The sequence below is a fragment of the Bos taurus genome, chromosome 19 (genome assembly GCF_002263795.3).
Source record: "Bos taurus isolate L1 Dominette 01449 registration number 42190680 breed Hereford chromosome 19, ARS-UCD2.0, whole genome shotgun sequence".
Taxonomy (NCBI): Eukaryota; Metazoa; Chordata; class Mammalia; order Artiodactyla; family Bovidae; genus Bos; species Bos taurus.
This window is the reverse complement of record NC_037346.1, coordinates 42506264-42530755: the sequence shown is the minus strand read 5'-3', so window position 1 is coordinate 42530755 and position 24492 is coordinate 42506264. Positions and strand designations below refer to the sequence as shown.

General features: G+C 50.0%; 1 protein-coding gene across 2 annotated transcripts; it reads left to right on the top strand.

The window, feature by feature from the left end:
* The first annotated feature begins 8916 nt into the window (after window positions 1-8916).
* On the top strand, window positions 8917-23599 carry CAVIN1 (caveolae associated protein 1). 2 transcript variants are annotated; one of them, NM_001111103.3, is made up of 2 exons: window positions 8917-9524; window positions 20428-23599. In NM_001111103.3, the coding sequence occupies exons 1-2, from the start codon at window positions 9054-9056 to the stop codon at window positions 21127-21129; spliced, it is 1173 nt and encodes a 390-aa protein (NP_001104573.1). In that variant the 5' UTR covers window positions 8917-9053; the 3' UTR covers window positions 21130-23599. The 2 variants fall into 2 exon arrangements, with proteins under 2 accessions (NP_001104573.1, NP_001075200.1); NM_001081731.4 differs by lacking the exon at window positions 20428-23599 and adding an exon at window positions 15770-17487.
* The last annotated feature ends 893 nt before the right edge of the window (window positions 23600-24492 follow it).

The window sequence follows — 24492 nt, the reverse complement described above, 5'->3', positions numbered from 1 at the left end:
GACTCTGCTTCCACTGCAGGACATGGAGGTTTGATCCCTGGTTGGTGAACTAATATCCTAAATGCTACCAGGAGTAGCAAAAAAAAAAAAAATTATGTTCAAAATAAACTTTTTTTAAAGTACTATAAGATCCCAAAAGGTTGTCTGAGTTATCAGAGATTAGAATTTACAGTCATAGAATGTCAGAAATGGAAGGAATGTTAGAAATCATCTACTCCTATTTTTTTCATTTTCAGATGAGAAAACTAAGAACTAAAAGAGGTGAAGAGCTAAGAGAAGGAAAGTCATTCACTTGAAATCACACACCAATTTGGAAACAGAGTTGTGAATAAATATTCTGTTCATCAGATGTTTAGTGTAAAATGGATTTCTCTTAGTCTAATAGATTATGCGTAAACTATTCTAATCAGATTAGAATTAACCAAATATCAAATTAACAGGAGTCCTACTCTATAGTTTTTGGATAAGTGGACTGTATTATAATTCAGTCTGAATTGAACTGGGATAAGGTTTTGCTGTTACCTTGGTCAGGGTGCTTTATTTTCTTTAACTTGCTGGGAGCTCAGATTAAACTTGTGTGTATGTGTGTGCACGTGCACGTGCGCACGCCCACGCGCTCAGTCATGTCTGACTCTTTTCGACCCCATGGACTGTAGTCCACCAGGCTCCTCTGTTTATGGAATGTTCCAGGCAAGAATACTGGAGTGGGTTGCCATTTCCTACTCCAGGAGCTCTTCCCAACCCAGGGATTAAACCTGCATCTCTTGTGTTTCCTGTGTTGGCAGGTGGGTTCTTTACAACTAGTGCCACCTGAGAGGCATTATGCTTCCGGAAAAATCACAAGGAAAAGTATTCCAAGCAACAGTAGTAGCTGTTGGACCCAGATCTCAAGGAAAGGGGGGAGCGATTCAATCAGTTAGAGATAAAGTTCTCTCCCAGAATATGGAAGCACCAAAGTAGTTCTAGATGACAAGGATTATTTCTTATATAGAGATGGTGACATTCTTGGGAAATATGTTGACTGAAATAAGTCACTATTGAAATGGCATCATGTGAAGCTGCCCATTCCACTGAAGTTCTGAAATCTTTCATCATGTAAATAATTTTCTCTTGAATAATAAGAGGTGTTTCTCTTTAATAATAAACTAATGATATCTAAACTGAAAAAAAAAATTAAAAATAGAGCTCCCATATGATCCAGCAATCCCACTGATGAGTATATAACCTGGAGAAAAACATAGTTTGAAAGAATACATGCACCCTGATGTTCATCACAATGCTGTTTACAATATCTGAGACATGCAAGCAACCTAAATGTCCATTGACAGGAACGGATAAAGATGTACTCCATCTATACAGGGCTTCCCAGGTGGTTCAGGGGTAAATAATCCACCCACCAATGCAGGAAACACAAGAGACTCAGTTCTATCTCTGGGTTGGGAAGATTCCCTGCGGAAGGAAATGGCAACCCACTCCAGTATTCTTGCTTGGACAATCCCTTGGACATAGGAGCCTGGTGGGCTACAGTCCATAGGGTCACAAAGAGTTGGACATGATAGATAATGAGAAGGACAGGAAAAGAGTTATGGGGAAGGGACAAGCAGGATTTGGGATTTCGGTTGGCTTGGGAGGTGAAGGAGAGAAAGAAGTTAAACATAATTCCAAGGTCTTAGACTCTGGTGATTGAGAGGATGATGGTAACATGGACAGAAGTCAGAACATCATGAGGGATTCTGATTTTTGAGGCAAGATACTAGAGTTTATAAGTGTTGAGTTGGGATGATGGTGGCATACCCAAACAGGGCTGTAAGTGGTGTAAGATGAGAGCCTGGCATTTAGGATAGAGGTCAGAGCCCAAGGACAACTGTTAAAATATTGAAATAGTTTTAGACATACTGGAAAATAACCACTGCTCTGCCTGGCCTCAAGGGATTCAGCAACACGATTAGGATCCCTGGTGATGCCTGGCACATCAGGGCCCACAACTGTTTTAATACAATAGATGACAGCATCCATCTTGATGAGTTGAGGTCTCTGCCACTGGCTTTAAATATTATTACTATCTCCCCATTTCAGGACCACTGATTTTAGAGTCATAGAGGAAGATGAAAAGGGAAAGTGGCTGGGACAGCACAGAGGGCTGGAGGCAGACTCCACATTAAACATCTACATTAAGGGACTTCCCTGGTGGTCCAGTGGCTAAGACTCTGCCCTGCAAATGCAGGGGGCCTGGGTTTAATCCCTGGTCAGGGAATTAGGTCCAACGTGCTGCAACTAAGAGTTTGCATGCCACAAAACTAAGACCCAGCACAGCCAAATAAATAAATATTTTTAAAAAGGAAAAAAGATCTACATTAAGAAAATAGTATAACAATAATGGACATGAGTTTGAGCAAACTCTGGGAGACAGTGAAGGACAAGAAAGCCTGACGTGCTGCAGTCCATGGGGTCACTAAAAATTGGACACAGCCTAGCAACTTAACAACAACGAACAACAATGTAACAATAAAAATAGAAAAGAAAAGAGCATGAATTTTCATAGAATTATTCATAACAGCCAAAAAAAAGGAAACATCCAAACAAACATGTAGCATATCTATACAACAGGATTTGATTCAGCCATTGAAAGGAATGTAGTACTGATACATACTACGACAAGGATCAAGCTTAAAAATGTTATAAAAGAAAGAAGCCAGACACAAAGGGCTATGTATTCTACGATTCCATTTATATGCGTCCAGAATAGGCAAATCTTTAAATAGAAAATAGACTGTCAGGGACTGGGGAGCAACAGCTCGTGGGTCTGGGGTAACTAAGTTTAATTTTACCCGAGTCCTGTGAGCCTGGGAAACACTGAGGCTTAAAGGAATCTGCCTCCCTTTTTGTGGTCTGCAAAGAACCACCCTTCTCCCTCTGACTCACTGATGCCCCTCTTGTTTATTTGTGTCAAGAACAAGACCTTCCATGTTCCCATCTTTGCCTTATAAATAATTAAAATGAACCATTGGTGGGACTTCCCTGGTGGTCCAGCGTCTAAGATTCGGAGCTCCCAATGCAGGGAGCCGGAGTCTGATCCCTGGTCAGGGAACTAGATCCTACATGCTGCAACAAAGATTTGGTACAGCCAAATAAATAAATAAATATGTTAAATAAATAAAACGAACCGCTTGTCCCCTTGGATCACTTGGAACAAAATGCTTATTAACAGAACTTTGCTTAAGTCTCTCCTCCCAGGCCCTTGACTTTTGGCCCACTCTCAGCCTGAACCAACATACAACCTGGCCTGAGGAGAGGCTGGCTGGCTGGCTTCAGGAAAAAGCATTCTCTGCTCGCTCTCTCATCATGCCACCCTTCCAGCCCATTCCCTGATCCTGGTTCTTTCCGGCCTTGTTGACTTCCTTCTCTACCTCCTGAGACATTTGCTGATCTTACAGTCATGGCATTCTCTTTATTACAATAGACTCCCTACCCCTGACTGCTATACTCCCTTTCCTCCCCTGTAAAAATCCTTCCTAATAAAGTCTCTCTTTGCTAACTCTGGATTTTAAAAAAATTTTTATTGGAGCATAGTTGCTTTACAATGTTGTGATAGTTTCTACTGGCACATCAGGGCCCACAACAAAATGAATCAGCCGTACATACAAAATGAATCAGCCATACATACACAAATGTCCCTCTCTTTTGGACTTCTTTCACATTCAGGTCACTACCGTGCATTAAGTAGAGTTCCTTGTGCTATACAGTATAGTCTCGTTAGTTATCTATTTTCTACATAGTATGGATTTTTTTTTAAGTGACATGTTATTTTAGTGGTGATGAAAATAATCTAAAATTGATTATGGTCACCACCTTTGTGAATGTACTAAAAACCATTGAAACTACACTTTCAGTAAGTGAATTGTATGGTCTGTGAGCTATATCTCAATAAAGCTAGTGGTGGTTGTTTTTTAATTTTTTAACTGGTTTTAAAAGCTATTTTTTTTTAAGACTATGAGAGAAAGGAAAAAAAAAAAGCAAACAGGACAAGAAATACTGTAAATAAAAACAATAGGGGACTTCCCTGGTGGTCCAGTGGTTAAGAATCCATCTGCCAATGCAGGGGACACAGGTTCGATCCTGGGTTTGGGAAGATTCCACATGCTGCAGAGCAACTAAGGCCATTCGCCACAGCTGTTGAAGCTCACGCGCCCTAGAGCCCATGCTCCACAACAGGAGAAGCCACTGCAATGAGAAGCCTGCACGCTACAACTAGAGTAGCCTCTACTCGCCACAACTAGGGGAAGCCTGAGCAGCAGTGAAGAGCCAGCATGGCCAAAAAATAAATAAATAAAATTTTAAAATAAATAAATAGTATAATTATAAAAACAATAATAATACAGCTTCACAAAGGTCAAGCTGCTGCTGCTGCTGCTAAGTCACTTTAGTCGTGTCTGACTCTGTGCGACCCCATAGACGGCAGCCCACTAGGCTCCTCTGTCCCTGGGATTCTCCAGGCAAGAACACTGGAGTGGGCTGCCATTGCCTTCTCCAATGCATGAAAGTGAAAAGTGAAAGTGAAGTCGCTCAGTCGAGCCTGACTCTTAGCAACCCCATGGACTGCAGCCTACCATGCTCCTCCTTCCATGGGATTTTCCAGGCAAGAGTACTGGAGTGGGGTGCCATCGCCTTCTCCACACAAAGGTCAAGAGGGAGAGTCTTAATGGCAAATTGGTCTTAAGTGCTAAATGTTGTGGACAGTTCAAGTAAAATTAGAAAAGAAGAGATAATTGGTAGAATATGGAGTTTATTAGTGATTTTTAAGTGCTCTTTTAGTAGAAAGGAAGCCACCTTTTTGGATTAACTGAAAAAATTTAAGGACTGAATTGGGAGTAAGGGATATGCAGTTTTAGAAAACAATGAACCTGAACAGGAGAAAATGAACAGACCCAACGTTGCAAGGTCAGGGAGGTAAAACCAATTAAGACTGCACTGTTGGTTTGTCTGTGTGTGGTTTTTATTTTTAGGTTAAGAGACCAGTGCATGCTGAAGGTAGAGGGGATAAAATAAAAATAATTAATTAATAAATAATTTTCATTGCTTTCTGGCTCAGGAAACTTATCCTATAAAGTTTGAAGGAAAAGAAAGAATGGATTTTTTTTAAGATTTTTTTTTTTTATGTGGACCATTTTTAAAGTCGTTGCATCTGTTACAATATTGCTCCTGTTTTATGTTTTTGTTTTGGCCTCGAGGCATGTGGGATTTTGGCTCCCCTACTAGGGATCAAATCCACACCCCTTGCCTTGGAAGGGGAAGTCTTAACCACTGGACCACCAAGGAAGTCTCAGGCATTTTTGAAGAAGAGAAATATGTAAATACTACAGGCACTTTTCATATATGTCAGAGGGGCAAGAATTATGCCTATAAGTCTAGGGAGAAACACATTACTGCTGTCTGTGGCAGCTGTGAGCCAGCTGCTGAGGACTTGTTTTCCATTTGAGATGGTTTCTCTGATATGAAGATACATCATTCATCATTCATCCCAATCATTTATTATTAACGAAGCACACTGTCTCCCTAGGATTCTCCAGAAAGTATCCAAAATGGAAGGGAACACACTGCATGCTGCACCCCTCACACCTCGTTGGTGTTCCCTCAATGTAAGCTGGTAAGATTTAAGGCAGAACTTTGATAAGAGAATGCCTGGCTACTCCCCCAGCCCCCACCTCATGTCCCTGCAGAAAGGACGGAGGTGGAAAGGGATGGAAGACGGTACCCTGTAAACCCTTTCGTACTCTCCCAGAAGTGGGGACAACCTTCCCTGAGCTGCTGGAGCACCTTCCACTTTGTATCAGAAACTATTTATGCATCTGTCATCCCTGCTACCCTATGAGCTTCTTAACAGGAGGGACTGGGCTTTTTTGAAGTCCCCAGCCCAGTAGCTGGCTCCTGGCAAGTAGTCACACTTTGCTGAACAGATGGATGGATAGAGGAACACAAGAGAGAGCTGTGAGATTCCAGCTGCTGACAGGGTTGCATCCTGGTGTTCTTTTTCTGGGCCAAAGGGTTGTTTGTTTCCGCCTCTCTATCCCTTTTCCAGACTGCCTCACCAGCTGAAAGCACACAATGGAACAGTGTGCCTTTCAGCAAATAGAGTGAGCAATGGAAAATGCAAAGCATCGACCCTGAATGCAAGCTGTGGCAGGCTGGACACGATTCCAAATGAAGAGAAACTGCTTATTTTCACTGAAACAGAGTGAAGTCCTCTGGGAAGGATTATTTGGCTCCCATTCTGAGTGCTGGTGTTGATAAAGCTGGGGCACCCAGGCTCAGCACGCCCCCTGTTGGATTTAGCTGACATTTAGTAGTAAGAGGAACAGGAGAGCATCCTGTCTGATGCAAATCCAGGCGAGCAGCATGAGGGCTCTTTCTGTGAAATTCTAAAGAGCCATCAAATGAGTCAGAGACATATTCACTAGAGTATCCCTGGGATATAATTTGACTCATCCAAAAATATGGACATTCTTTTTTGAAGACCAGAAATCCCTTCCTGATGGGAGACTCAGAATGGCATGGACTTGATTCTTTTTATGCATGCAACCACAAAAACAAATCAACCCCAAAAACTTCTCTTCAGGATCCTCCAATGTAATCTGTATATGTCCTTTGATAGATAACTGGTTAAATAAGTATAGTACACCCTTCCCAGGTGACTCAGTTGTAAAGAATCCACCTGCCAATGAGTTCGATCCCTGGGTCGGGAAGATCCCCTGGAGAAGGAAATGGCAACCCACTCCAGTATTCTGGCCTGGAAAATCCCATGGACAGAGGAGCCTGGTGGGCTACAATCCATGGGGTCATAAGGAATTGGACACAACTTACCGACTAACCACACACATGCACATTGGAAAACAAGGCCTCTCTCGTACTGATATGAACAATCTCCAAGATATATATTAGTAACTGACAAAAAGCAAAGTGCTGATATATATATATATATGGTGTGCAAAGACTTCCTAGAGAAGATTCCACAAGAAAATAATAATTGTTGTCCCCTGAACCAGAAATTGTTTGCTTCAGATAGGGATAGAAAGAAAACTTCTTTTCACTATATTTCTTTGTGTGCTATTTGCAATTTGTATCTTATGTGTCACGTATGAAAGCCAATCAATTTTTAAAAAATAAGAACCTTATGAAGATCCAGTTAGTCTCCTTACTGTCACTCTTCTTTCTCTCCAGAAGTCTTGTCAATTCTCAGTGGAAGGAACTTAAAGTGTTATAACATATTTTTTAATCAAATTTATACCAGTTCATTCTATTTGAATTTCAGACAAAAAAAAGCCACTTGTTTCTGTGGAAATAGCAACTAAAGTGTCAGGGGAAATATTCTGTTCAATAGCTGTTGGGACTATTCCAGATGATTCCAGGCTATCCCAGACAGTTAGTTCCTCAGCTTCTTTCTGGGTTGGTGGCTTCTCTGACTGGATTAATAGGGCATGGCAATTTTTCATGCTTCCTAATGTAATGCATGCCAGATGAGAAGTGACCTTTTGCCAAGATCATCATTGATCCAGCTGGGGAAACCCAAGGTTAGTTTCCTAAATAGGGAAAAGGTTTGCAGCTTTTCTGGGGGAAAGGCGGCTGGTACTGCTCCAGTGCTGTGCTAGAGAGTAAAACTGGGGAGAATGGGCATTGTCTCCTGGACTTCTTGATCCTGCTCAGAACTGCCTGCTCCTTCGTACCCATCATAGTGGGAAATATATTTGTAGGTCGACGGGCAGGTGGCACAAATGGGTGGCAGCATCTGCCCCTCCCTGTGCTGGTGAAAGATACAGCATGCTAAGATGGAAAGTGCCAGAGAGGGGTCTTGACACCTGGTTTGAGCTCCAAGCTAAGGTGAACTTGCTGGCAAACCTCCTGGCAAGTCATTTGCTCTCTCCAGACCCTCTGTCTCCAGTTTGTCAAGTGAGGAGGTGGGGTCTGATATTTCTGCAAAGCGCCATAGTCTCTGGGCTCCAGAGAGATGGGTGAACTCCCTGTCCAGCTCTCTGAACTCAGTGTCAGCCAGGCCTCTGGGGCATGTGGAAACACAGAGAAATGTGGATTTTAGAGAGAGATGAGCAAAAAGCTCTAGTTTCTATTTTTTTTTTTTTAATTTTTTTTTTTTTTTTAGCTGCACTTCACAGCATGTGGGATCTTAGCTCCCAGACCAGGGATCAAACCCTCACTCTCTGAAGTCAAAGTTCAGAGTCTTAACCACTGGACCACCAGGGAAGTCCCTCTAGTTTCTATTTTATTGTCCATCTTTATCCTCCTCTGTTAGGATAATTCTAAGAGGGACCTAGAGGAGCTTGGAGGCCCCTCACCACCACTGTGGCTCTAACGTGTAAGTTCTTCCCTTCCTTCACAAAGGACCCCTCAAGCTTTTTCGAACAGTGCTGGGTAACTTGATGGGGTGGGTAGTCAGAGGTCCCTTAGAAGAGGCTGTGGAAGCCATAGATTCTTTCCCTGTCTAAAACGGGACACCAGCAAACACAATAGTTTGCTCGTAATTTCAGGATATCCTGTCCCACCTGACGACCTGCTCTGGAACTTAAAAGACGGAGGTGGGTTTGCGGGTGAGAGAAAACAAGCGGGAGGGAAAAGCAGAACAACACTCCAGGACCTGTTTCCCTTCCCAAGTGCACATTCCTCCGCCTCAGTCCCGCTCCCGCCGCCTCCACCGCCAGCGGAGGCCCTGGTCTCCCGTTCCAACTATTCCAACCATCCTAGGAAGGGTGGGGCGCTCGGCTCTTGGGTCCCCCTGGGCTGCCCCTCCTTCTCCAGCATCGGTCTCCCCTTCTGCCCCGGTCCCTCCCTTTCTGGGGTCGGGCCAGCCAATGGGCGACGAGACTCCGGGGTTTGGCCTGGGATTCGGGGAACTCACCGATCCCCCGCCCCACAGTTCTGGCCACCATCCCGGTGCGCACGGACGTGGCTCGAGTTTCCTCCGTGCTCTCTCTCGCTCTTCCTCTTCTCCGGGTCTCCCGTTCCCGCTTCAGCTCCATCCGGCCGGCCCCGCACGGCTCCGGGCAGCCATGGAGGACACCCAGCTCCACATCATCGAGCAGCCGCTTTCCGGGTACCCCGACGCCGGGGACCAGGGGTCCTCCACCATGGGGGCTCCGGCGGCCGAGGAGCCGTCGGGGGCCGGTTCTGAGGAGCTGATCAAATCAGACCAGGTGAACGGCGTGCTGGTACTGAGCCTTCTGGACAAAATCATCGGCGCCGTCGACCAGATCCAACTGACCCAAGCTCAGCTGGAGGAGCGGCAGGCGGAGATGGAGGGCGCCGTGCAGAGCATCCAAGGCGAGCTGAGCAAGCTGGGCAAGGCGCACGCCACCACGAGCAACACCGTGAGCAAGTTGCTGGAGAAGGTGCGCAAGGTCAGCGTCAACGTGAAGACCGTGCGCGGCAGCCTGGAGCGCCAGGCCGGCCAGATCAAGAAGCTGGAGGTCAACGAGGCCGAGCTGCTGAGGCGCCGCAACTTTAAAGTCATGATCTACCAGGTGAGCTGGCGGGCGGACCGCGCCCAGAGGCCCGGCGTCCCCCGCCCGGGGCTCAGGGTAGGGGCATCTGCCTGCGGCGCGGCTCTTGCGGCAGCCTGACCCGGCTCGGGGGATCCACCCTCTTTCCACGAGCGCTGCTGGGGTGGGGTGGGGTGGGGTGGGGTGGGGTGGGGTGGGGTGGGCGGGTGGCGGGCTTCTGGAGCGCTCAGAGGGGCGCACGGTGCACACCGCTGCTCCTCACCCAGCCGCTACCTCCGGTGTCTAACGCGTAGCGGAACCGAGTTAGGGGGCTGGACTCAGGGACACTGCGCCCCGCAGATCGCTCCCGACCTAGCTTGTCAAAAGTCTTCCTACTTGGAGGAAGTTTTGCGGAGAGCCGGGGTGCCTGGCGACCACTGGGGCCCGCTGTAAGCGGACACGGGCGGCGCGGCCCGGGTTTGGGGCCTCCGGCGCTGCCCGCCCGATATAGCGGGTGATTCAGGGCTCAGGCACGCATCGCGGGGGCTGCGCCAGGCGAGGGACGCGGCTGCCAGCACGCCCCCACGGACCCCGCATCGGCCTCGGCCGCCCACGCCGCCCCTCGCTGCGATCTTCTCCCGCCTCCCGGCACTTTCGGCCTTTAGGGACACCCTAACCCGCGGCGCGCCCCTACTCCTCGGCCTCTTGGAAGCAGCCGCGCGAGGGTGGTGGCCCGCGGCGTGCCGAGTCCTGAAGGGGCTGGTGGAGGGGAGGGGACAGCACCCCCAACCTTGGCCCCGCGGTCGGGGCGCGGTGAATCACCCCGCATGCCTGCGGGGGCGGCCGAGGAGCCGGAGGACAAGCGGCCGGAGGCTGGCGCGCCCCAGGCTCCGCCCAGTTAGCTTGTTGCTTCCTTTGCACCTCTCCCCGTTCTTCCCGCCTGGAAAAAAATGGGAGTTTTTGTATCCTAACCCCAAGTAAACCAGGGCATCTCAGGATCGCTGCTCTTCTCTACTCTGTCGCCCAAATTCCATTAGGGACGGGTCTGAGCCGAGGGCTCGGTGATCTTGGGTGGGGTGGGAACGTGCCCAGCCTCGTATTTCTGCTTCCCTCGGGCCTGGTTGATGTTCCCACCCCAAGGAGGTGAGATCGTGGGGGCCGAGGGGTTAATCTGTGTCCCCTCGCTCCCCTCCCCGCACTGAAGGGAATGGGAAAAAAAGAAGGCCCGACTTCCCACATCTCCCCAGGGAGAGGGCCTCTGTCTGGGAGATGTGGTTTCACTGACAGCTCAGAGGCCCTCCTTAGCTGTGTTCTGAGTGACCATCAGGGATGCCACGAGGTCCTTGGTTTGGTCAATGTGGTGGAGCTAAGAGAAATGCAGGTTGAAATAAGCAAGTTCGGGGGCAGTAGATATGAGTGAGCTGGCACTCATCTGAGAATAAGGTGGTGGGACAGAGGCTGCAAGGTTGCTCCCCCCTTTCTCCTCCCCCCAGGAACTCCTCCCAAGAGGTACTCGACCTTTAAACAGTTTACTTCACTGCCCCCCCTCCCCCCCAAATAGCACTAACTGATAGAAAACATTTACCCAGAATTGTTTCTACTGAATTTAACTGCTCCGAGGAAGCAGAATGGGGTGAGGTAGGCGGGTGAGATTTTTTAAGATAACTGCCTAGCACTGGGGTGCATCAAACAAAGGAGAAGAGGGCAGGGTTCTGGGACAGCGGGCCCCCTCTATCTTCTCTCCAGAGCCTGGTGTGGGAGAGAGGAGCCACGAAGGGCTTGGATGGTTGACCCTTCTCATTCAAAATGTCCCAGACCACAGGACCTGGGAAAGTTCTCAGCCTGGAGGTAAACCTCCTTATGTCAAAGATAGAGATTCTGAGAGACTTGGCAGAGGCCAACGGTGTGTCTGTTACTGCCTCTAGCCAGTTGGCACAGATTGTGTATCTGTGTATTGTGTATCCACGGTGGGGAGTGGGGCTTAATCACAGGCTGGCTTTGATTGCATCAAGGCCAGTAGGGGACAGAGGGTTGAGGTAGGAATGACTCAAGCTGGAGATCCTGAGCCCCCAAACCATAGGGGAAATAACTAATACCTAAAGTGGTCCCAACCCACAGTGAAGCTCTGGGAAAAAAAATCCCAGCAACATGGGTGGGGCCCAAGGCAGCAGAACTTCCCTGAGTTACAGAGCAGATGTTCCAGGTGGGGGTGAGGGGGTGGGGTACTCAGCTGTTGGAGGAAAGCAGAGGCTGCTCCTCCCTGAGGCCTGCAGGCCTGGGAAGAGAATGAGGTAAAAATAGCCTCATGCCTTGGCAGACCTAATAGGGAAGCTTGGGGGCAGCAACATTTATGATAAAGTTGGGCTGAGGGGGTAGGATGTTTGGGTGGCCAGGCAGAGAGATCTGGGGAAAGGCTGTCCTGGGATGATGTGAGTTTTCCAGTTGGGGAGGGGATGAGGTGTTCTCTACTGCAGAGGCGGGAGGTGATGATGTGGCAAAAGGGAGACGTGGAGGGAGCCTGAAGGGGTGGGAAGGCCCCAGCTGTGGGATCAGGCCATTTGGTTTACCACACCTTTTTCCCGGGGGATAACAGAGGGAATCCCTTGTGTGGTCCCACCCAAATTCAGGGAACTGCTAGGCATGATTTCACACGTTAAGTTTGCATTTGACATCCCTCCCCTTCACACACACACACACATGAAGTTCAGCCCTTCCCATCACAGGATATCAGAGCCCTCACCTTGAACTCACTTCTGAGTCATTATTGTCCTTCTTTGGCATTTCCCTCCTTGTCTCCCAAACAAAAACAGCAGTTTGGCGTCCCATCCTATCAGGCAACACCTCACTAGGCAACAACAGCCAGTGAGGAAGAGAAGTGAATCCTACTAGTAACTGAGGGGTCAGTGGACCAAGAACTGCTAGGAAGACCAGGCCAAATACAGCCCCTTGCAAATAGGAGCAGCTGTGCTCAGTAAGGAGGGCTTCCCAGATGGCTCAGCAGTAAACAATCTGCCTGCCAAGCAGGAGACTCCGGTTCGATCCCTGGCTCGGGAAAGAAATGTCAACCCACTGCAGTATTCTTGCTTGGAAAATCCCATGGACGGAGGAGCCTGGCAGGCTACAGTTCATGGGGTCGCAAAGAGTCAGACATGACTGAATGACTTCACTAGCTAGCTAGTCCTCTTGCCTGGAAATTTACATGGACAGGGGAACCTAGTGGGCAATAGACCATAGGGTCGAAAACAGCTGGACACAGCTCAGTGACCAAACAGCAGCAGCAACAGTGCTCATTAAGGAGCCAATTCTCCCAAGCCAATTCTAATCCTAATACCCAATCCTAGTTTGGATGTTATTAGAGTTCTTTTAGAATCCAGAAAGGGAGGCTAAAATGGAAATAAACGTGTTCTGAAGTAGTTTTGATGAAGCAGTTAGTGACCTACATTTGGAGCCATCAGACCTGCTCCAAGGGCTTGAGGGCAGGACCAGGACGCATTTAAGGGCTTAGGTGGCACATGGGCATTAAAGGGGTGGAAACCAGGGCTGGTGTGAGGGCCTGCTGGCTTCTCCTCCTCAAATCCTAACCCAGACTATAGCTCCTCCCTGGACTCAGCAAATCGGGGCTACCTGGTTCCAGAAGAAGCCCACACTTTTGTCCAAAAAAATCATCCCAACTTGGGGCTCTGGTCCCTCTCACCCCTTGGTGACCTAGTGGAGAGTGTTTACCATATGCTTCCTCCAAAAAGCTAAGTTTGGGTTGTTTTTCCTGGTCACTGGATACAAGTGTTAGTTGCTCAGTTGTATCTGACTCTGCAACCCCATGGACTGTAGCCCGCCAGGCTCCTCTGTCCACTGAATTCTCCAGGCAAGAATACTGGAGTTGGTTGCCATTCCCTTCTCCAGGGGATCTTCCTGACCCAGGGATCGAATCTGAGTCTCCCGCATCGTGGGCAGATTCTTTACTGTCTGAACCACCAGAGAATCCAAAAATCTACCACTGGATCCAAAACAGGGAGCATATTCTTAGAGGTATTCCTAAGACCAAAGGAAATCATACTCTTCCCTCTGATTTTTTTAAAGTGAAGTCTGACTATTGAAAAGGTCAAAATCAGAAAAGGAGGAAATGGGCAATTGACAGGGAGAGGGAATGTCACAAAGATGAGTGGTGGTTTGTTCCATTATTTTGAACTACCATTGTGAATAGTTCATCATTCTGTCACTATAGACTTTTTGAGCTGGAGGATGCTTTGGAGATAGTCAACTTCAGCTGTTTCATTTTGTAGTGGAGGAAGCTGAGGTCCCCAGAGGGGAAGTCACTTGCCTATTGCCACTCAAGCATTTGGGGGTCACAGCTGAGGCAAGGGCCCAGGTGTACCCCCTTCTTCTGCTATACTCTCTGCTCCTTGCTTCCTCCTTCTTTTCTTGGGCTATGCAGCAGAAATCGGGGTGGGGGGAGGCTAGCCCTAAGCAAGGACAGTCCTGGCTTCTTCATTCTCTGAGGGAGATAGCTGCCCAGTTCTGGCACTGGGACAAATGTGTGTGTGTGTGTATGAAGGCACATGTGTTAGGATGTGTTTGCGTGAAGGTGTGCATGTGAGGGTATGTGTGTAGGGGGTATGTGTGGAGGTGTGTGTGTAAGGGTGTGTGTGTGAGAGCGTTGTGTGTGAGAGCGTTGTGTGTGAGGGTGTGTGTGGGGGGTATGTGTGGAGGTGTGTGTGTAACGGTGTGTGTGTGAGAGCACTTGTGTGTGAGGGTGTGTGTGTTGAGGGTGTGTGTGAGGGAATGTGTGTGTGTGAGAGTGCTTGTGTGAAGGTGTGTGTGAAGGGGTGTGTGGGGGTATGTGTAGAGGTGTGTGTGTAAGGGTGTGTGTGTGAGAGCACTCATGTGTGAAGGTGTGTGTGTTGAGGGTGTGTGTGAGGGAATGTGTGTGCGTGTGAGGGTACGTGTGGGGGGTTTGTGTGGAGGTGTGTGTGTAAGGGTGTGTGTGTGAGAGCACTTGTGTATGAGGGTGTGTGTGTTGAGGGTGTGTGTGAGGGAATGTGTGTGTGTGTGAGGGTGTGTGTATGCAGTGTTAGCTGAGTGGCTAAGGTGGGTGGCCATAGCTGCTCAGCCTCATAGTGCTGAAGCTGAGGCAATGTGTGGTCACCTGGCCCAATGGCCGTGGAGGGGAGGGGTGCAGGGTGTACGGAGTGGAGCTCTCTGGTCAGCAGGGACCACATCGGCTCCTTTTTCCTCAGCCTCCCGCCACTCCCCTCTTGTCCCTGTATCCTAAAGGGAAGGTGGGCACTTGCTGTGTTGGGTTTTGTGGCTGTACACCTTGACACTGTTGTCGATGGAGTCTGGCGGTGCCCACAAATGTCCCTCTCCCCTGACTTCTCATGACTCCAGAGCAAGAGCGGCAGCTCAGCCCCTCAGGAGGGAGAGTTGGGAGCTGCTGCTGGGTGCCTCAGGACCCAGGCTCATGGGTCATTAAAACAGCTTTTTTTTTTTCTTTTGGCCCTCCCAAAAGACATGGCATGAGGGATCTTAATTCCCCAACCAGGGATTGAACCTGTGCCCCCTTCAGTGGAAGCGAGAAGCCCTAACCACTGGACCACTAGGGAATGCCCAAAATTAGCTTGGTTTTTGGTCCTGATTCCTCTGTGCTCCTGGGTGTCTGATAGCCCATGAGTCGGGGGTGGGGGGTGGTGGATGGGAGGAAGGGAGGCAGGAGGTGGGGATTAGGCCAAAGGGAAATAGCCAGGACGTCCCTCGTCCATGCCTCGCCCTCCTTATCCAGGGCGGCGCCCATGCCCACCCTGCCTGGGGGAATAACTGGGATCAGCTGCCTCTGACTCAAGACAGTGAAGTTGTTTGCCTTCTCTTTTCCTCCTTGGAGACTCCTCAGATGGAGTCTAACAAGTGGCCTCTTAGAAAACTCCTTCCCCGCCCCCAGCAGCCTCTTGCCTCCACCACTCCAACCCCTCATAGCATCATTCCACAACCATAGCTGGGTCGGGGTAGAAGGCAGGAGACCAAGGATGGGACTGGGGAAGATTCTAGAGGGAGGATGGGACGGGGTTCTGATTAAATTGTGCTTATTAATTCACGGGCCTGGGTTTGTCCCCATTTCCACTCCAGGGCCCTCTTGATGGAGCCTTGAAAGTGTGGTGTCTTTCCATCCTAATATTTGTGTGCTCCCCTCCCCTCTACTCACCAGCCCCAGTTCTGCATGCCAACCAAGGCCTCCTCCTCCCACACCCATCCGCACCCACCCCAAGCCCCACTTAAACCCCTTTTCCTCATCTTAGCCCAAGAAGAAGCTGAATGCACCCTCAGACCGGGCCACACCCAAGATCGTGCCTTTTGATCTTCTGCCTGAGACTGAGCCTTTTGACATGAAGCCTGAGACAGTGCCTGACCTCCCACCCTTTGACCAGACGCCTAGGACCCTGCCCTATTACCCAGAGCCCACTGGGCCTCTGCCCACCCCTGAGGAGCCGACAGCCGGTGGGGGTGCTTAGGGTCTCCTGGCTCACGTGGAGGGGCCGTGGGCGTGGCATGTCATGAATCCAGTCCAGCTCACTGCTTAGCAGCGGCCAGTCTGGAATGGCCAGTCTCTTCTAAGCCACTGCCTCTTGTGAGTGGGTGACGGGTACTGTGCAAACACTCGCATTATGGAATGTTCAGGCAATCTGGTGGGCGGTCATGGGAAAGGGCGCTCCTCTACCTCTTGGCTGCCATCTTAATAGTAGATGCTCCAGACACCATACCTGAGTTGTACCCACTGCTGCCTGCATGAGATTGCCTGCAACTTCCATGCTTCTGGTTTTTTCTTATTTAATTGGAAGACAATTACTTTACAATATTGTGATGTTTTGCCATACCTCAGCACGAATTGGCCATAGGTATACATGTGTCCCCTCCATCCTGAACCCTGCCCAGGCTTCTGATTGACCTTCCCCCCACTTCCACCTCCTCCTCAGGGACAGGCCAGTTTGGCTCGAGGGCCATTTTTACAGAGGACCCTCATGAGGCCCAGGCCAGGGGTCTGTTCTGTGCCCTTTCCATGCCCCTCCCTGCAGCTGGGGAAAACTTTTACACTTATTTTTTCCAGGTTTTTTTTTTTTTTTTTCCAGAAAATGTTTTGCAAAGAGATCCCTTATGTTTGCCAGATCCTGCCTTTGGCAGGGCACCCAAAAGCTGCCAACTCAGAGAGGCCAGGAGGGGGTACACTTTTGCTGGATCTGGCCTACCTATGGCACAGTGTTTCTCCATTTTTTTTTTTTTCACATGATCATTTTTCTAAGGAGTCCTTTTAGACATTTTTCTTCCTAATTGTCCTCTTCCCCATGAAATTTTAACACTATATGTATCCTATATATACCTGGACTCCCCCAACACCCCACCCAAGAACCAATTTCCACCCACTTTGGGGCAACATCCTCCCACATGCTAGAGTGTCATGCTAGAGCAGAAAAAAAGGTCCCTTCTGCCTTCAGTGTGTCTCACCCCCTTGTCCTGACCACCTAAAGTAGAGGTCCCGAGTTTTTAAGACTTCCCTATCTCTCACCTCTCCCCTAGTCTGTACCCTCCTCTGACACACAGATCCCAGGTCTCCGAATGACCTCTCCAGTATCTTCTCTGGTCATTCCAGGCAGTGGTTGGGAACAGAACTGGCTAGCTCTAAGTCAAGAAAGACCCTACCCAGAGCCATATCATACGTGTCCCTTCTCCCTGACAAATGTGAAGTGCCTGGCCAAGGACCAGGCACGAAGTAGGTGCTCGAGTAAATCACATAAAAATCTTCCTAAGGCAGAGGAGCTTAAGTTTATATAGTGCGGTTGGGGAGAGGAGAGGAAGGGGCTGGAAGCTGTCTTATGGCTCCTCTTAAATTCATCCCAGACTGGTGCTTTCCTGGGTTAGGGAGCTGTGTGTGCTTGGTGGGGGGTCGGGGCGGTGGGGAGACAATGGAAGCTGTGCATGCTTTTGTTCAGACCTGGTCATTAAAGCTAACTCTGGAAACCAAGCCTGTTGGGACTGGTGGTTTTGTTTAATAAAAATATAGAAACAGAACAAGCAGAGCTCTCCCTTCTTGCCACCCTGAGGCCCCTCCTATGACTTAGGAGCTCTGCCAGGGAAATAGGGGTGGGACAGGGGTACCCGGCCTCTGTGCCCAGGGTTTGGGGAGGTGCTTTGGGATTCTGTTGCTGGTTGTTGTAGCAACAGGCGAAACGGGTGGGCCCAAGACAGCACTCCAAAGCTGTGAGTCATAGGGGAAACCTGGCTTGGAAACAGAGAGAAAAGACAAAATCCATTAATGGAGGGAAAAAGCTAAAGTCATAGTGGTATACCCTCTCCAGGGCCAATTCACTGGATATTATCTCGGACTTAGGTCAAATGGTTTCTTTCCCTATCCCCTGACCTTCCACCAAGAAAGCAATTCCTCTGGTGTAAGCTATTGCTCTAGAGGAAGCCTCACGATGAAGGGCAATATATATATATACACCATTCTAGTCTGGCGGAGACAACTCCAAATCCTCCCCTCACTGGGATTGCTCCCTGATGTTGTTTTTGAGACCTCTCATCAGGCACTAAGAAGATGGGATTGGCTACAAGAAGTCTGGAACTCTCTCTCCAGCCTTGTTCACAATTCAAGCTTTATCTAAGAAGCCAGAAGCCAGGAAAACCAGCCAGCTCAGGCTTTAGGGGTTGGACAGAGCAAAGGGGAGAATCAGGGATGCCAGGGTGGGGCACAGAGACAATGTGGATCTGTTTTCCAGCAGCAGGGACTGTTTCCTGGCTCTTCCCCACCCATCACACTTAATCCTTCCCTTAATTCATCCACATTGCCTGAGCTTTAGTGAAAGGAGGCGTTCTCCTAACTTTGGTGGTATGGGTGGATTTTTAGACTAGGCGGCTGTGAAGGAGAAATCAGAGCTGACATTTTTTGATGCTAGGGCTGCCAGTAAATTCTGGGTGGAGATGAATTAAGAAGTAACGGGAAAAAAAAAAAAAAAAGAAGTAACAGGGAGTTTAGATGATAGTCCTAAAATGTTGTGTAAGAGAGAGGACTCTGGTAGCAGGTGGAGAGAAGTGATTGCAAAAGGAGACCCAAAGTGTACAACTGGGAATCAGAGGGACTGCTAAGACTGGCTGGGACCCTCCGACACTCAGAGTGAGGAAAATACCCCTTCAATGCCTCTGCAAGTGATAAGAAGCAGAGGGCTAGATAGAATGCTGCAGAATGCCCACGATAGTACCCAGCCAGCTGTGGCAGGTAGAGACTACAAGTCCCAGCATGCCCTGAGCTCAGGTCACCTTGCCTGCTGGGAGGTGTAGTTGAGTAATGAGAGCCTGAGATGGCTTGGTGCCCAGCAGAGCTGGTGCCCAGTTTGGGAGAAGAGGTGAAGCCAGCATTCCTTCTTTGTCCCTGCTAATGATATTGACAGGGAGGGAAGGAAGTTGGGAGGAGGTGTTCCTAGTTTTCAATGTAAACCAGGAAACTCTGTGGGGATGTAGATGGGAGGGAAGAGGAAAGAGGTTGGGGGCTGGGGAAGGAATTTCTATAGCAGGTGGTGCAGAGATACCAAGCAGCCAACACAAATGTGTACGTGTTTGTGTGTGTTTATAGGAGGGGTCAGTTTATGTTGCCTCATTTTTCTCAGATGGGGTTTTCTTACAATTCTGTGAAACGATCTTCAGAAAACCTATTCCCTATCATTCCTTTGTACAATGTACCTAAAGAAGTGAATCTGGGTCAAAGAGACTTTTGGGTTTTGTATTTTGGGCCAAAAACAAACCCATTCTGGGTTATGTCCTCTTTTCCTTTCTGGGCTCAATCTCCCCTACCTTCTGGTGAGAGGTGATCCTGAGATTCTGAAATGTAGGTCCAGAGTCAGGATCTTGGAAAGTCTTCCCGGAATGGAAAACAGTGCTGGTGCTGGGTCTTCCCAGGAGAAGAACTGGCTCTGAGATCTAGGATCTCGCCATTCTACTCCTGGCTCTTGAGCTCCTGTCTGGGGTGGGGGGCGGGTTGTGTAGTGAAGCAAGAATAGAAAAGCAATCCCTCCTTTCCATTCCAAGGCAGGGATGTCAGAACCAGAAGAAACCTCCAGGTTGGGAAGAAAACATGTTCTCAGCTCCCAGACAGCTTCTTCCTCTTTCCTCAATTTCTACATAGCGATGGAGAATGACCATTGGTGGAACCAAACCGTATGGGGAGAGTGGGGAGATCATTAACTCCCCTTCCCTAATACTGGTTCTTCTGAAACTATACGAAGTCTGGGAAACGCGCTCCCTTGAAAGTAAACCTACCTTCAAGTTACCCTACTTCGGGGTCGCCTGAGATCGGCTGTGAGCTCACCCCTCAACCCAAACAAACTACCCAAAGCCTTTTGGGTCTGGCTCGGGCAGTGTGGGGCTCTGTGCACCAGAGGGCGCTCTGCCCATTTCCAAAGTTCGATTGTGAGCTCTGGGAGGCAAAGGGTAAGAAGTGGTTTAACATGGGTGGTTGCAGGGCTTGAGGAGCGGGTTGGAGAGCCGCAGAGATACTTGACCGAAGTGCGAAAACAGGCCAGATTCTGATCCGAAGCTCGGTTCCCTCTTTACTCTGTATATGTGCTTAGTCACTCAGTCGTGTCCAACTCTTTGCGACCCCAGGGACTGTAGCCCGCCAGGCTCCTCTGTTCATGGCGATTCTCCAGGCTACAGTAGGTTGCCTTGCCCTTCTCCAGGTCTACTTACTATTCATTCAACACATATTTGAGTGCTCACGAAGTGTTCAGCTCGGTGCCAGGCGCTGGGGGTACCAGCGCAGGAGTCCAGGCCGATTTCACAGGTACCACGCACTTGCCAGCATCACGGGTGCCAATGCCCGGCCCCGGGTTCGCCCAGAGTCCCCCCAAGTCTTCGCCCAACTCTCCAGCTCTGCCCCCACCCTCATCTGTTCCCTCTGATCTCCCTTTAGGATGAAGTGAAACTGCCGGCCAAAGTGAGCATAGGGAAGTCGCTGAAAGAGTCGGAGACGCTGCCCGAGAAGGAGGGCGACGAGCTGGCCGAGGGCGAGCGGCCAGAGGAGGACGCGGCGGCGCTCGAGCTGTCGTCGGACGAGGCGGTGGAGGTGGAGGAAGTCATCGAGGAGTCGCGCGCAGAGCGCATCAAGCGCAGCGGCCTGCGGCGCGTGGACGACTTCAAGAAGGCCTTCTCCAAGGAGAAGATGGAGAAGACCAAAGTGCGCACGCGCGAAAACCTGGAGAGGACCCGCCTCAAGACAAAGGAGAACCTGGAGAAGACGCGGCACACCCTGGAGAAGCGCATGAACAAGTTGGGCACGCGCCTGGTCCCCGCCGAGCGCCGCGAGAAGCTCAAGAGCTCGCGAGACAAGCTGCGTAAGTCCTTCACGCCCGACCACGTGGTCTACGCGCGCTCCAAGACCGCGGTCTACAAGGTGCCGCCCTTCACGTTCCACGTCAAGAAGATCCGCGAGGGCCAGGTGGAGGTGCTGAAGGCCACGGAGATGGTGGAGGTGGGCGCCGAGGAGGAGGAGGGCGGCGCGGAGCGCGGCGAGGCAGCAGACCTGCTGCGCGGGAGCAGCCCCGACGTGCACACGCTGCTGGAGATCACGGAGGAGTCGGACGCCGTGCTGGTGGACAAGAGCGACAGCGACTGAGCCGGGCGCGGGGCTGTGCCCGGAAGGCCGCGCCGCCCCGCTTCTCCCCGCCCCCGCCCCGATTCCTTTCCCTCTACGAACTTTCTCTTTCGCATTCTTTCTCTCTCTCTGCCCCAAATGGGCTGAGATATTTTTAAATCGAGAACACCTCCCCACAACGAGCACCCCCTCCAAGTCTTACAGCTATTAAGACGAGGGGGAGGCAGCCTGCACCATGGACATCCCCATTGTAGGCGTAGGCTGGGTGGAAATGCAGAGGGCGGTGATTCGTGTCCTGGGGATCCAAGTCGGGAATCCTAGAGGAAATTGCTGTCGTTTCCGTGATTAGGCCCAGGCTTGGGGCAGGCTGCCTTCTCCCCGCCCCCCACCCCTACACACACACACACACACACACTTACACACACACACGCTTACCCGGCTGCTGTCACACACAAACACACACACACGCTTACCCGGCTGCTGTCACACACACACACACACTCACACACACACACACACACACGCTTACCCGGCTGCTGTCATTCCTGTTCACTGAGCTCTTCTTTCTCATTCTGATCTCTGGCGGCTTCAAAGCCAAAATTACCATGAAAGGGCCCCTTGCCCACACGGGAGACCCCATACTGGAAGGATTTGAAAGCAGCTTTTGGGAGTATCTAGCTGCCGTTTCTGGGGTCGCACAGAGTCGGACAAGACTGAAGCGACTTAGCAATAGCAGCATCAGGGCAGTGTCAGAGAGAGAGCAGAGTAAGCCATGACCCTACATGAGGGTCTAGCACAGGCTGTATCTGCAAAAGGTCCCAGTAAGGAAGGCTGGATCCAGGCAGAGCTCTGGGGGAGGGAGGGAGGGCACTTCATGTTTATGCATCTTCGCAAAGGTGCCCATGGCTATGGCTCTGAAGGAAAGCAGAAAATAGTAGAAGGTGGAAATGGGCGAAAAGAGAATGCTCATTAGTAGCAGGAGAAACACAGGACAAGGATCCCATCTTATTGGGGTTCTCAGAGGACAGCAGGACAATTTTTCAGGACTAGTAGGTAGGGCAGTGTGAGAAACCCATCATCCAAGAAGAGAGAGGTAAGCCTTACCCCTTACCTCTACTGGTTATGGTGCCCCCAGGGACAGCCCATTTCTCATAGCCCAGAAAATTAGGGTCCCAGAAGAGGGCAGCACCAGGGTCCAGAAAGCTGGTATTATAGTTAGGAGGGAGGCTGATGGGAAAGAGACCAGATGCTAAAGGCCAGGTCACCAAGTTGAGAGCAGGAGAAGGGGAGAGGAGAGTAAGGAATTCCTGTGTGTAGGGCAGCCCGGCCTTGGCTCACTCCTGGCAGTTTCTTTTCAAGATCCTTCCCTAGAGCTAGTACCATAAAGCTGTAGAACATGCCAAGACCTCCGTAGCCTTGTGAGTTCCTCTCCTGAATCTTTGGGGTGAGAGGGGTGCTGCTTCCAGTTCAAAGGCCTGACTTCTGATCAGGTTCTCCTCAGGACACTTCAGTCTCCCTGTTCTTCCCCCATAAAGGGAACTTGTCAGAAGCAAGGACACCCCCCTCACCCCCAAGTCACAGCCCGAAGAGGAGAGCTGAAGCTCCCTCCTTCTCCCCTCACCCCTTCTGCCTTATCTTCCCTGCTCTGCATTTTAGAAAATTGCAGCTAATTGTTTTAAGGGCTGGAGGGAGGGAGTCCGGGGACACACCTTTTATACAACACAAAGCTTTGCTCCCCCCCCACCCTTGGTTCCCTTCTCTCTTCCAAATGGTTGGAGACACATCAGCTGAGGGAGGATGGGGATTGTGGGACGAGGTTCCTTGGTGCTGAAGGGGCCTGAGTTGTGGGCAGATACAGTTTCCTGTGGGCTCTGGGGAGCCTCTCGTGTTGCTGTGTCCTGGTGAGCAGCCCGACCAATAAACCTGCTTTTCTAAAAGGATCTGTGTTGGATTGTATTCTTCGAAGGCAGTTACATAGGATGAGTTCCAGAGAACAGGAGGGAACCAGGGAATGAAAGAGAGACACTGCTAGTTTAAACGTGCAGCATTTGCCTGGATGGGAAGTGGGACTGGGGTATTACAATTATCCCACTTAGAAATGGGAAGACATACACACAGAGTAACTTGTCTAACGTCCCATAGGTGGTAAGTGCTGGAGCTGGGATTTTAAGTCAGGCACCCTGGCTCCAGTTTCACCGTGTCTGTAATCCTGTAGTGTCTAGACTGCTTCTCTGCCTTCAGAGCCTTAGCCCTCCAGACCCACCCAGTTACTCTACTCAGCCTGAGCTCTGCCCCCAGCAAATTCAGGCTGCCAAATCCGTCCTGTGGGAGGCAGCCTAGGGGAGGGGAAAAGTCAGAGGCTGAATGTCATAGAAAAAGGATTCTGGTGCGTGCTAGAGATGCCAGTCATAGCCACACAGCATATTTCATTCTCCCTACAGCCCTGGGATGGGCACCTCTTTCATTGTCTGTACACCCTCTCTTCCTCATGAGCAGCCAGCCCTACCTGCTCACAAGTTATGGATTTCCTAGAGCAAAGAAAACAAATTGTCATGTGAGTTCTGCCAGCATCAGAATCATCTGGGGAGGGGTGTCCAAATAAAGACAATGTCATTTCTGGGGCTGTGTCCTGGCCTTGTAGTACCACCCCAAACAAGCTGAGTCCTTCCTCAGGAACCACCCATTTCCCTTGGTCCCCTGCTGCCGACCCTGGCAGCAAGCACGGCAGTCTTGGGTTCTAAGTCCCCCCAAAAGGGTTGGCATTCCTCCAAAAGGGTTGGCATTCCTCCAAAAGAGATGAAACTAAGGATTAAAATTCAGAGCCTGGGAGCCATGAAGCTTCCCCTCGGCCAGGAGAACCACGCTCAGGATCCTCCTTCCTGAGGGATGCAGAGGGGCAGCTGTGAGAAGCAGGGAATGACATCGGGACCCCAGCTGTGGAGTAATGAGCTTGAGGGAAACCAGGAAGGGCCCTGGGATACCAAGCCATTGTTCACTTTTCTTACTCAAAGCAGTAAGTTTCCTGGTTCTTTCCCCTTTGCTTCTGTAAGCCATCCTGCTCACTGGTCCACCACACTTTCACTACCAGCCAAATTACTTTGCTGTAACTTCCCTACCCAGCTCTATTCTGGACACCATTTTGTTAGAAGTGGCCCTAATTCTCTGAAGAGCCACTTTTCTGCTGGCCCCTGTTCCATGACATTCCTCCTTTACATCACAGTGTGGGGCCACAACTCCAGAAGCTCTGCCTAAGTCAGAAATTATTCCTTTTCTTCTTTGCTTGCAGCCGAAGGGAGGAGGAGGCTTTCATGAAATAGCTTCCTACCAATAGGATTTGATGGACATTCCAAGGTCCCATTCCCACAAAGCATCTTTTCCACCAAC

Excerpts from the sequence above, each read along its gene's own strand:
- CAVIN1 (NM_001111103.3), top strand. The coding sequence starts at position 9,054 with ATGGAGGACACCCAGCTCCACATCATCGAGCAGCCGCTTTCCGGGTAC. Across the intron at positions 9,525-20,427 it reads TTAAAGTCATGATCTACCAG|GATGAAGTGAAACTGCCGGC; the intron begins GTGAGCTGGCGG and ends ATCTCCCTTTAG.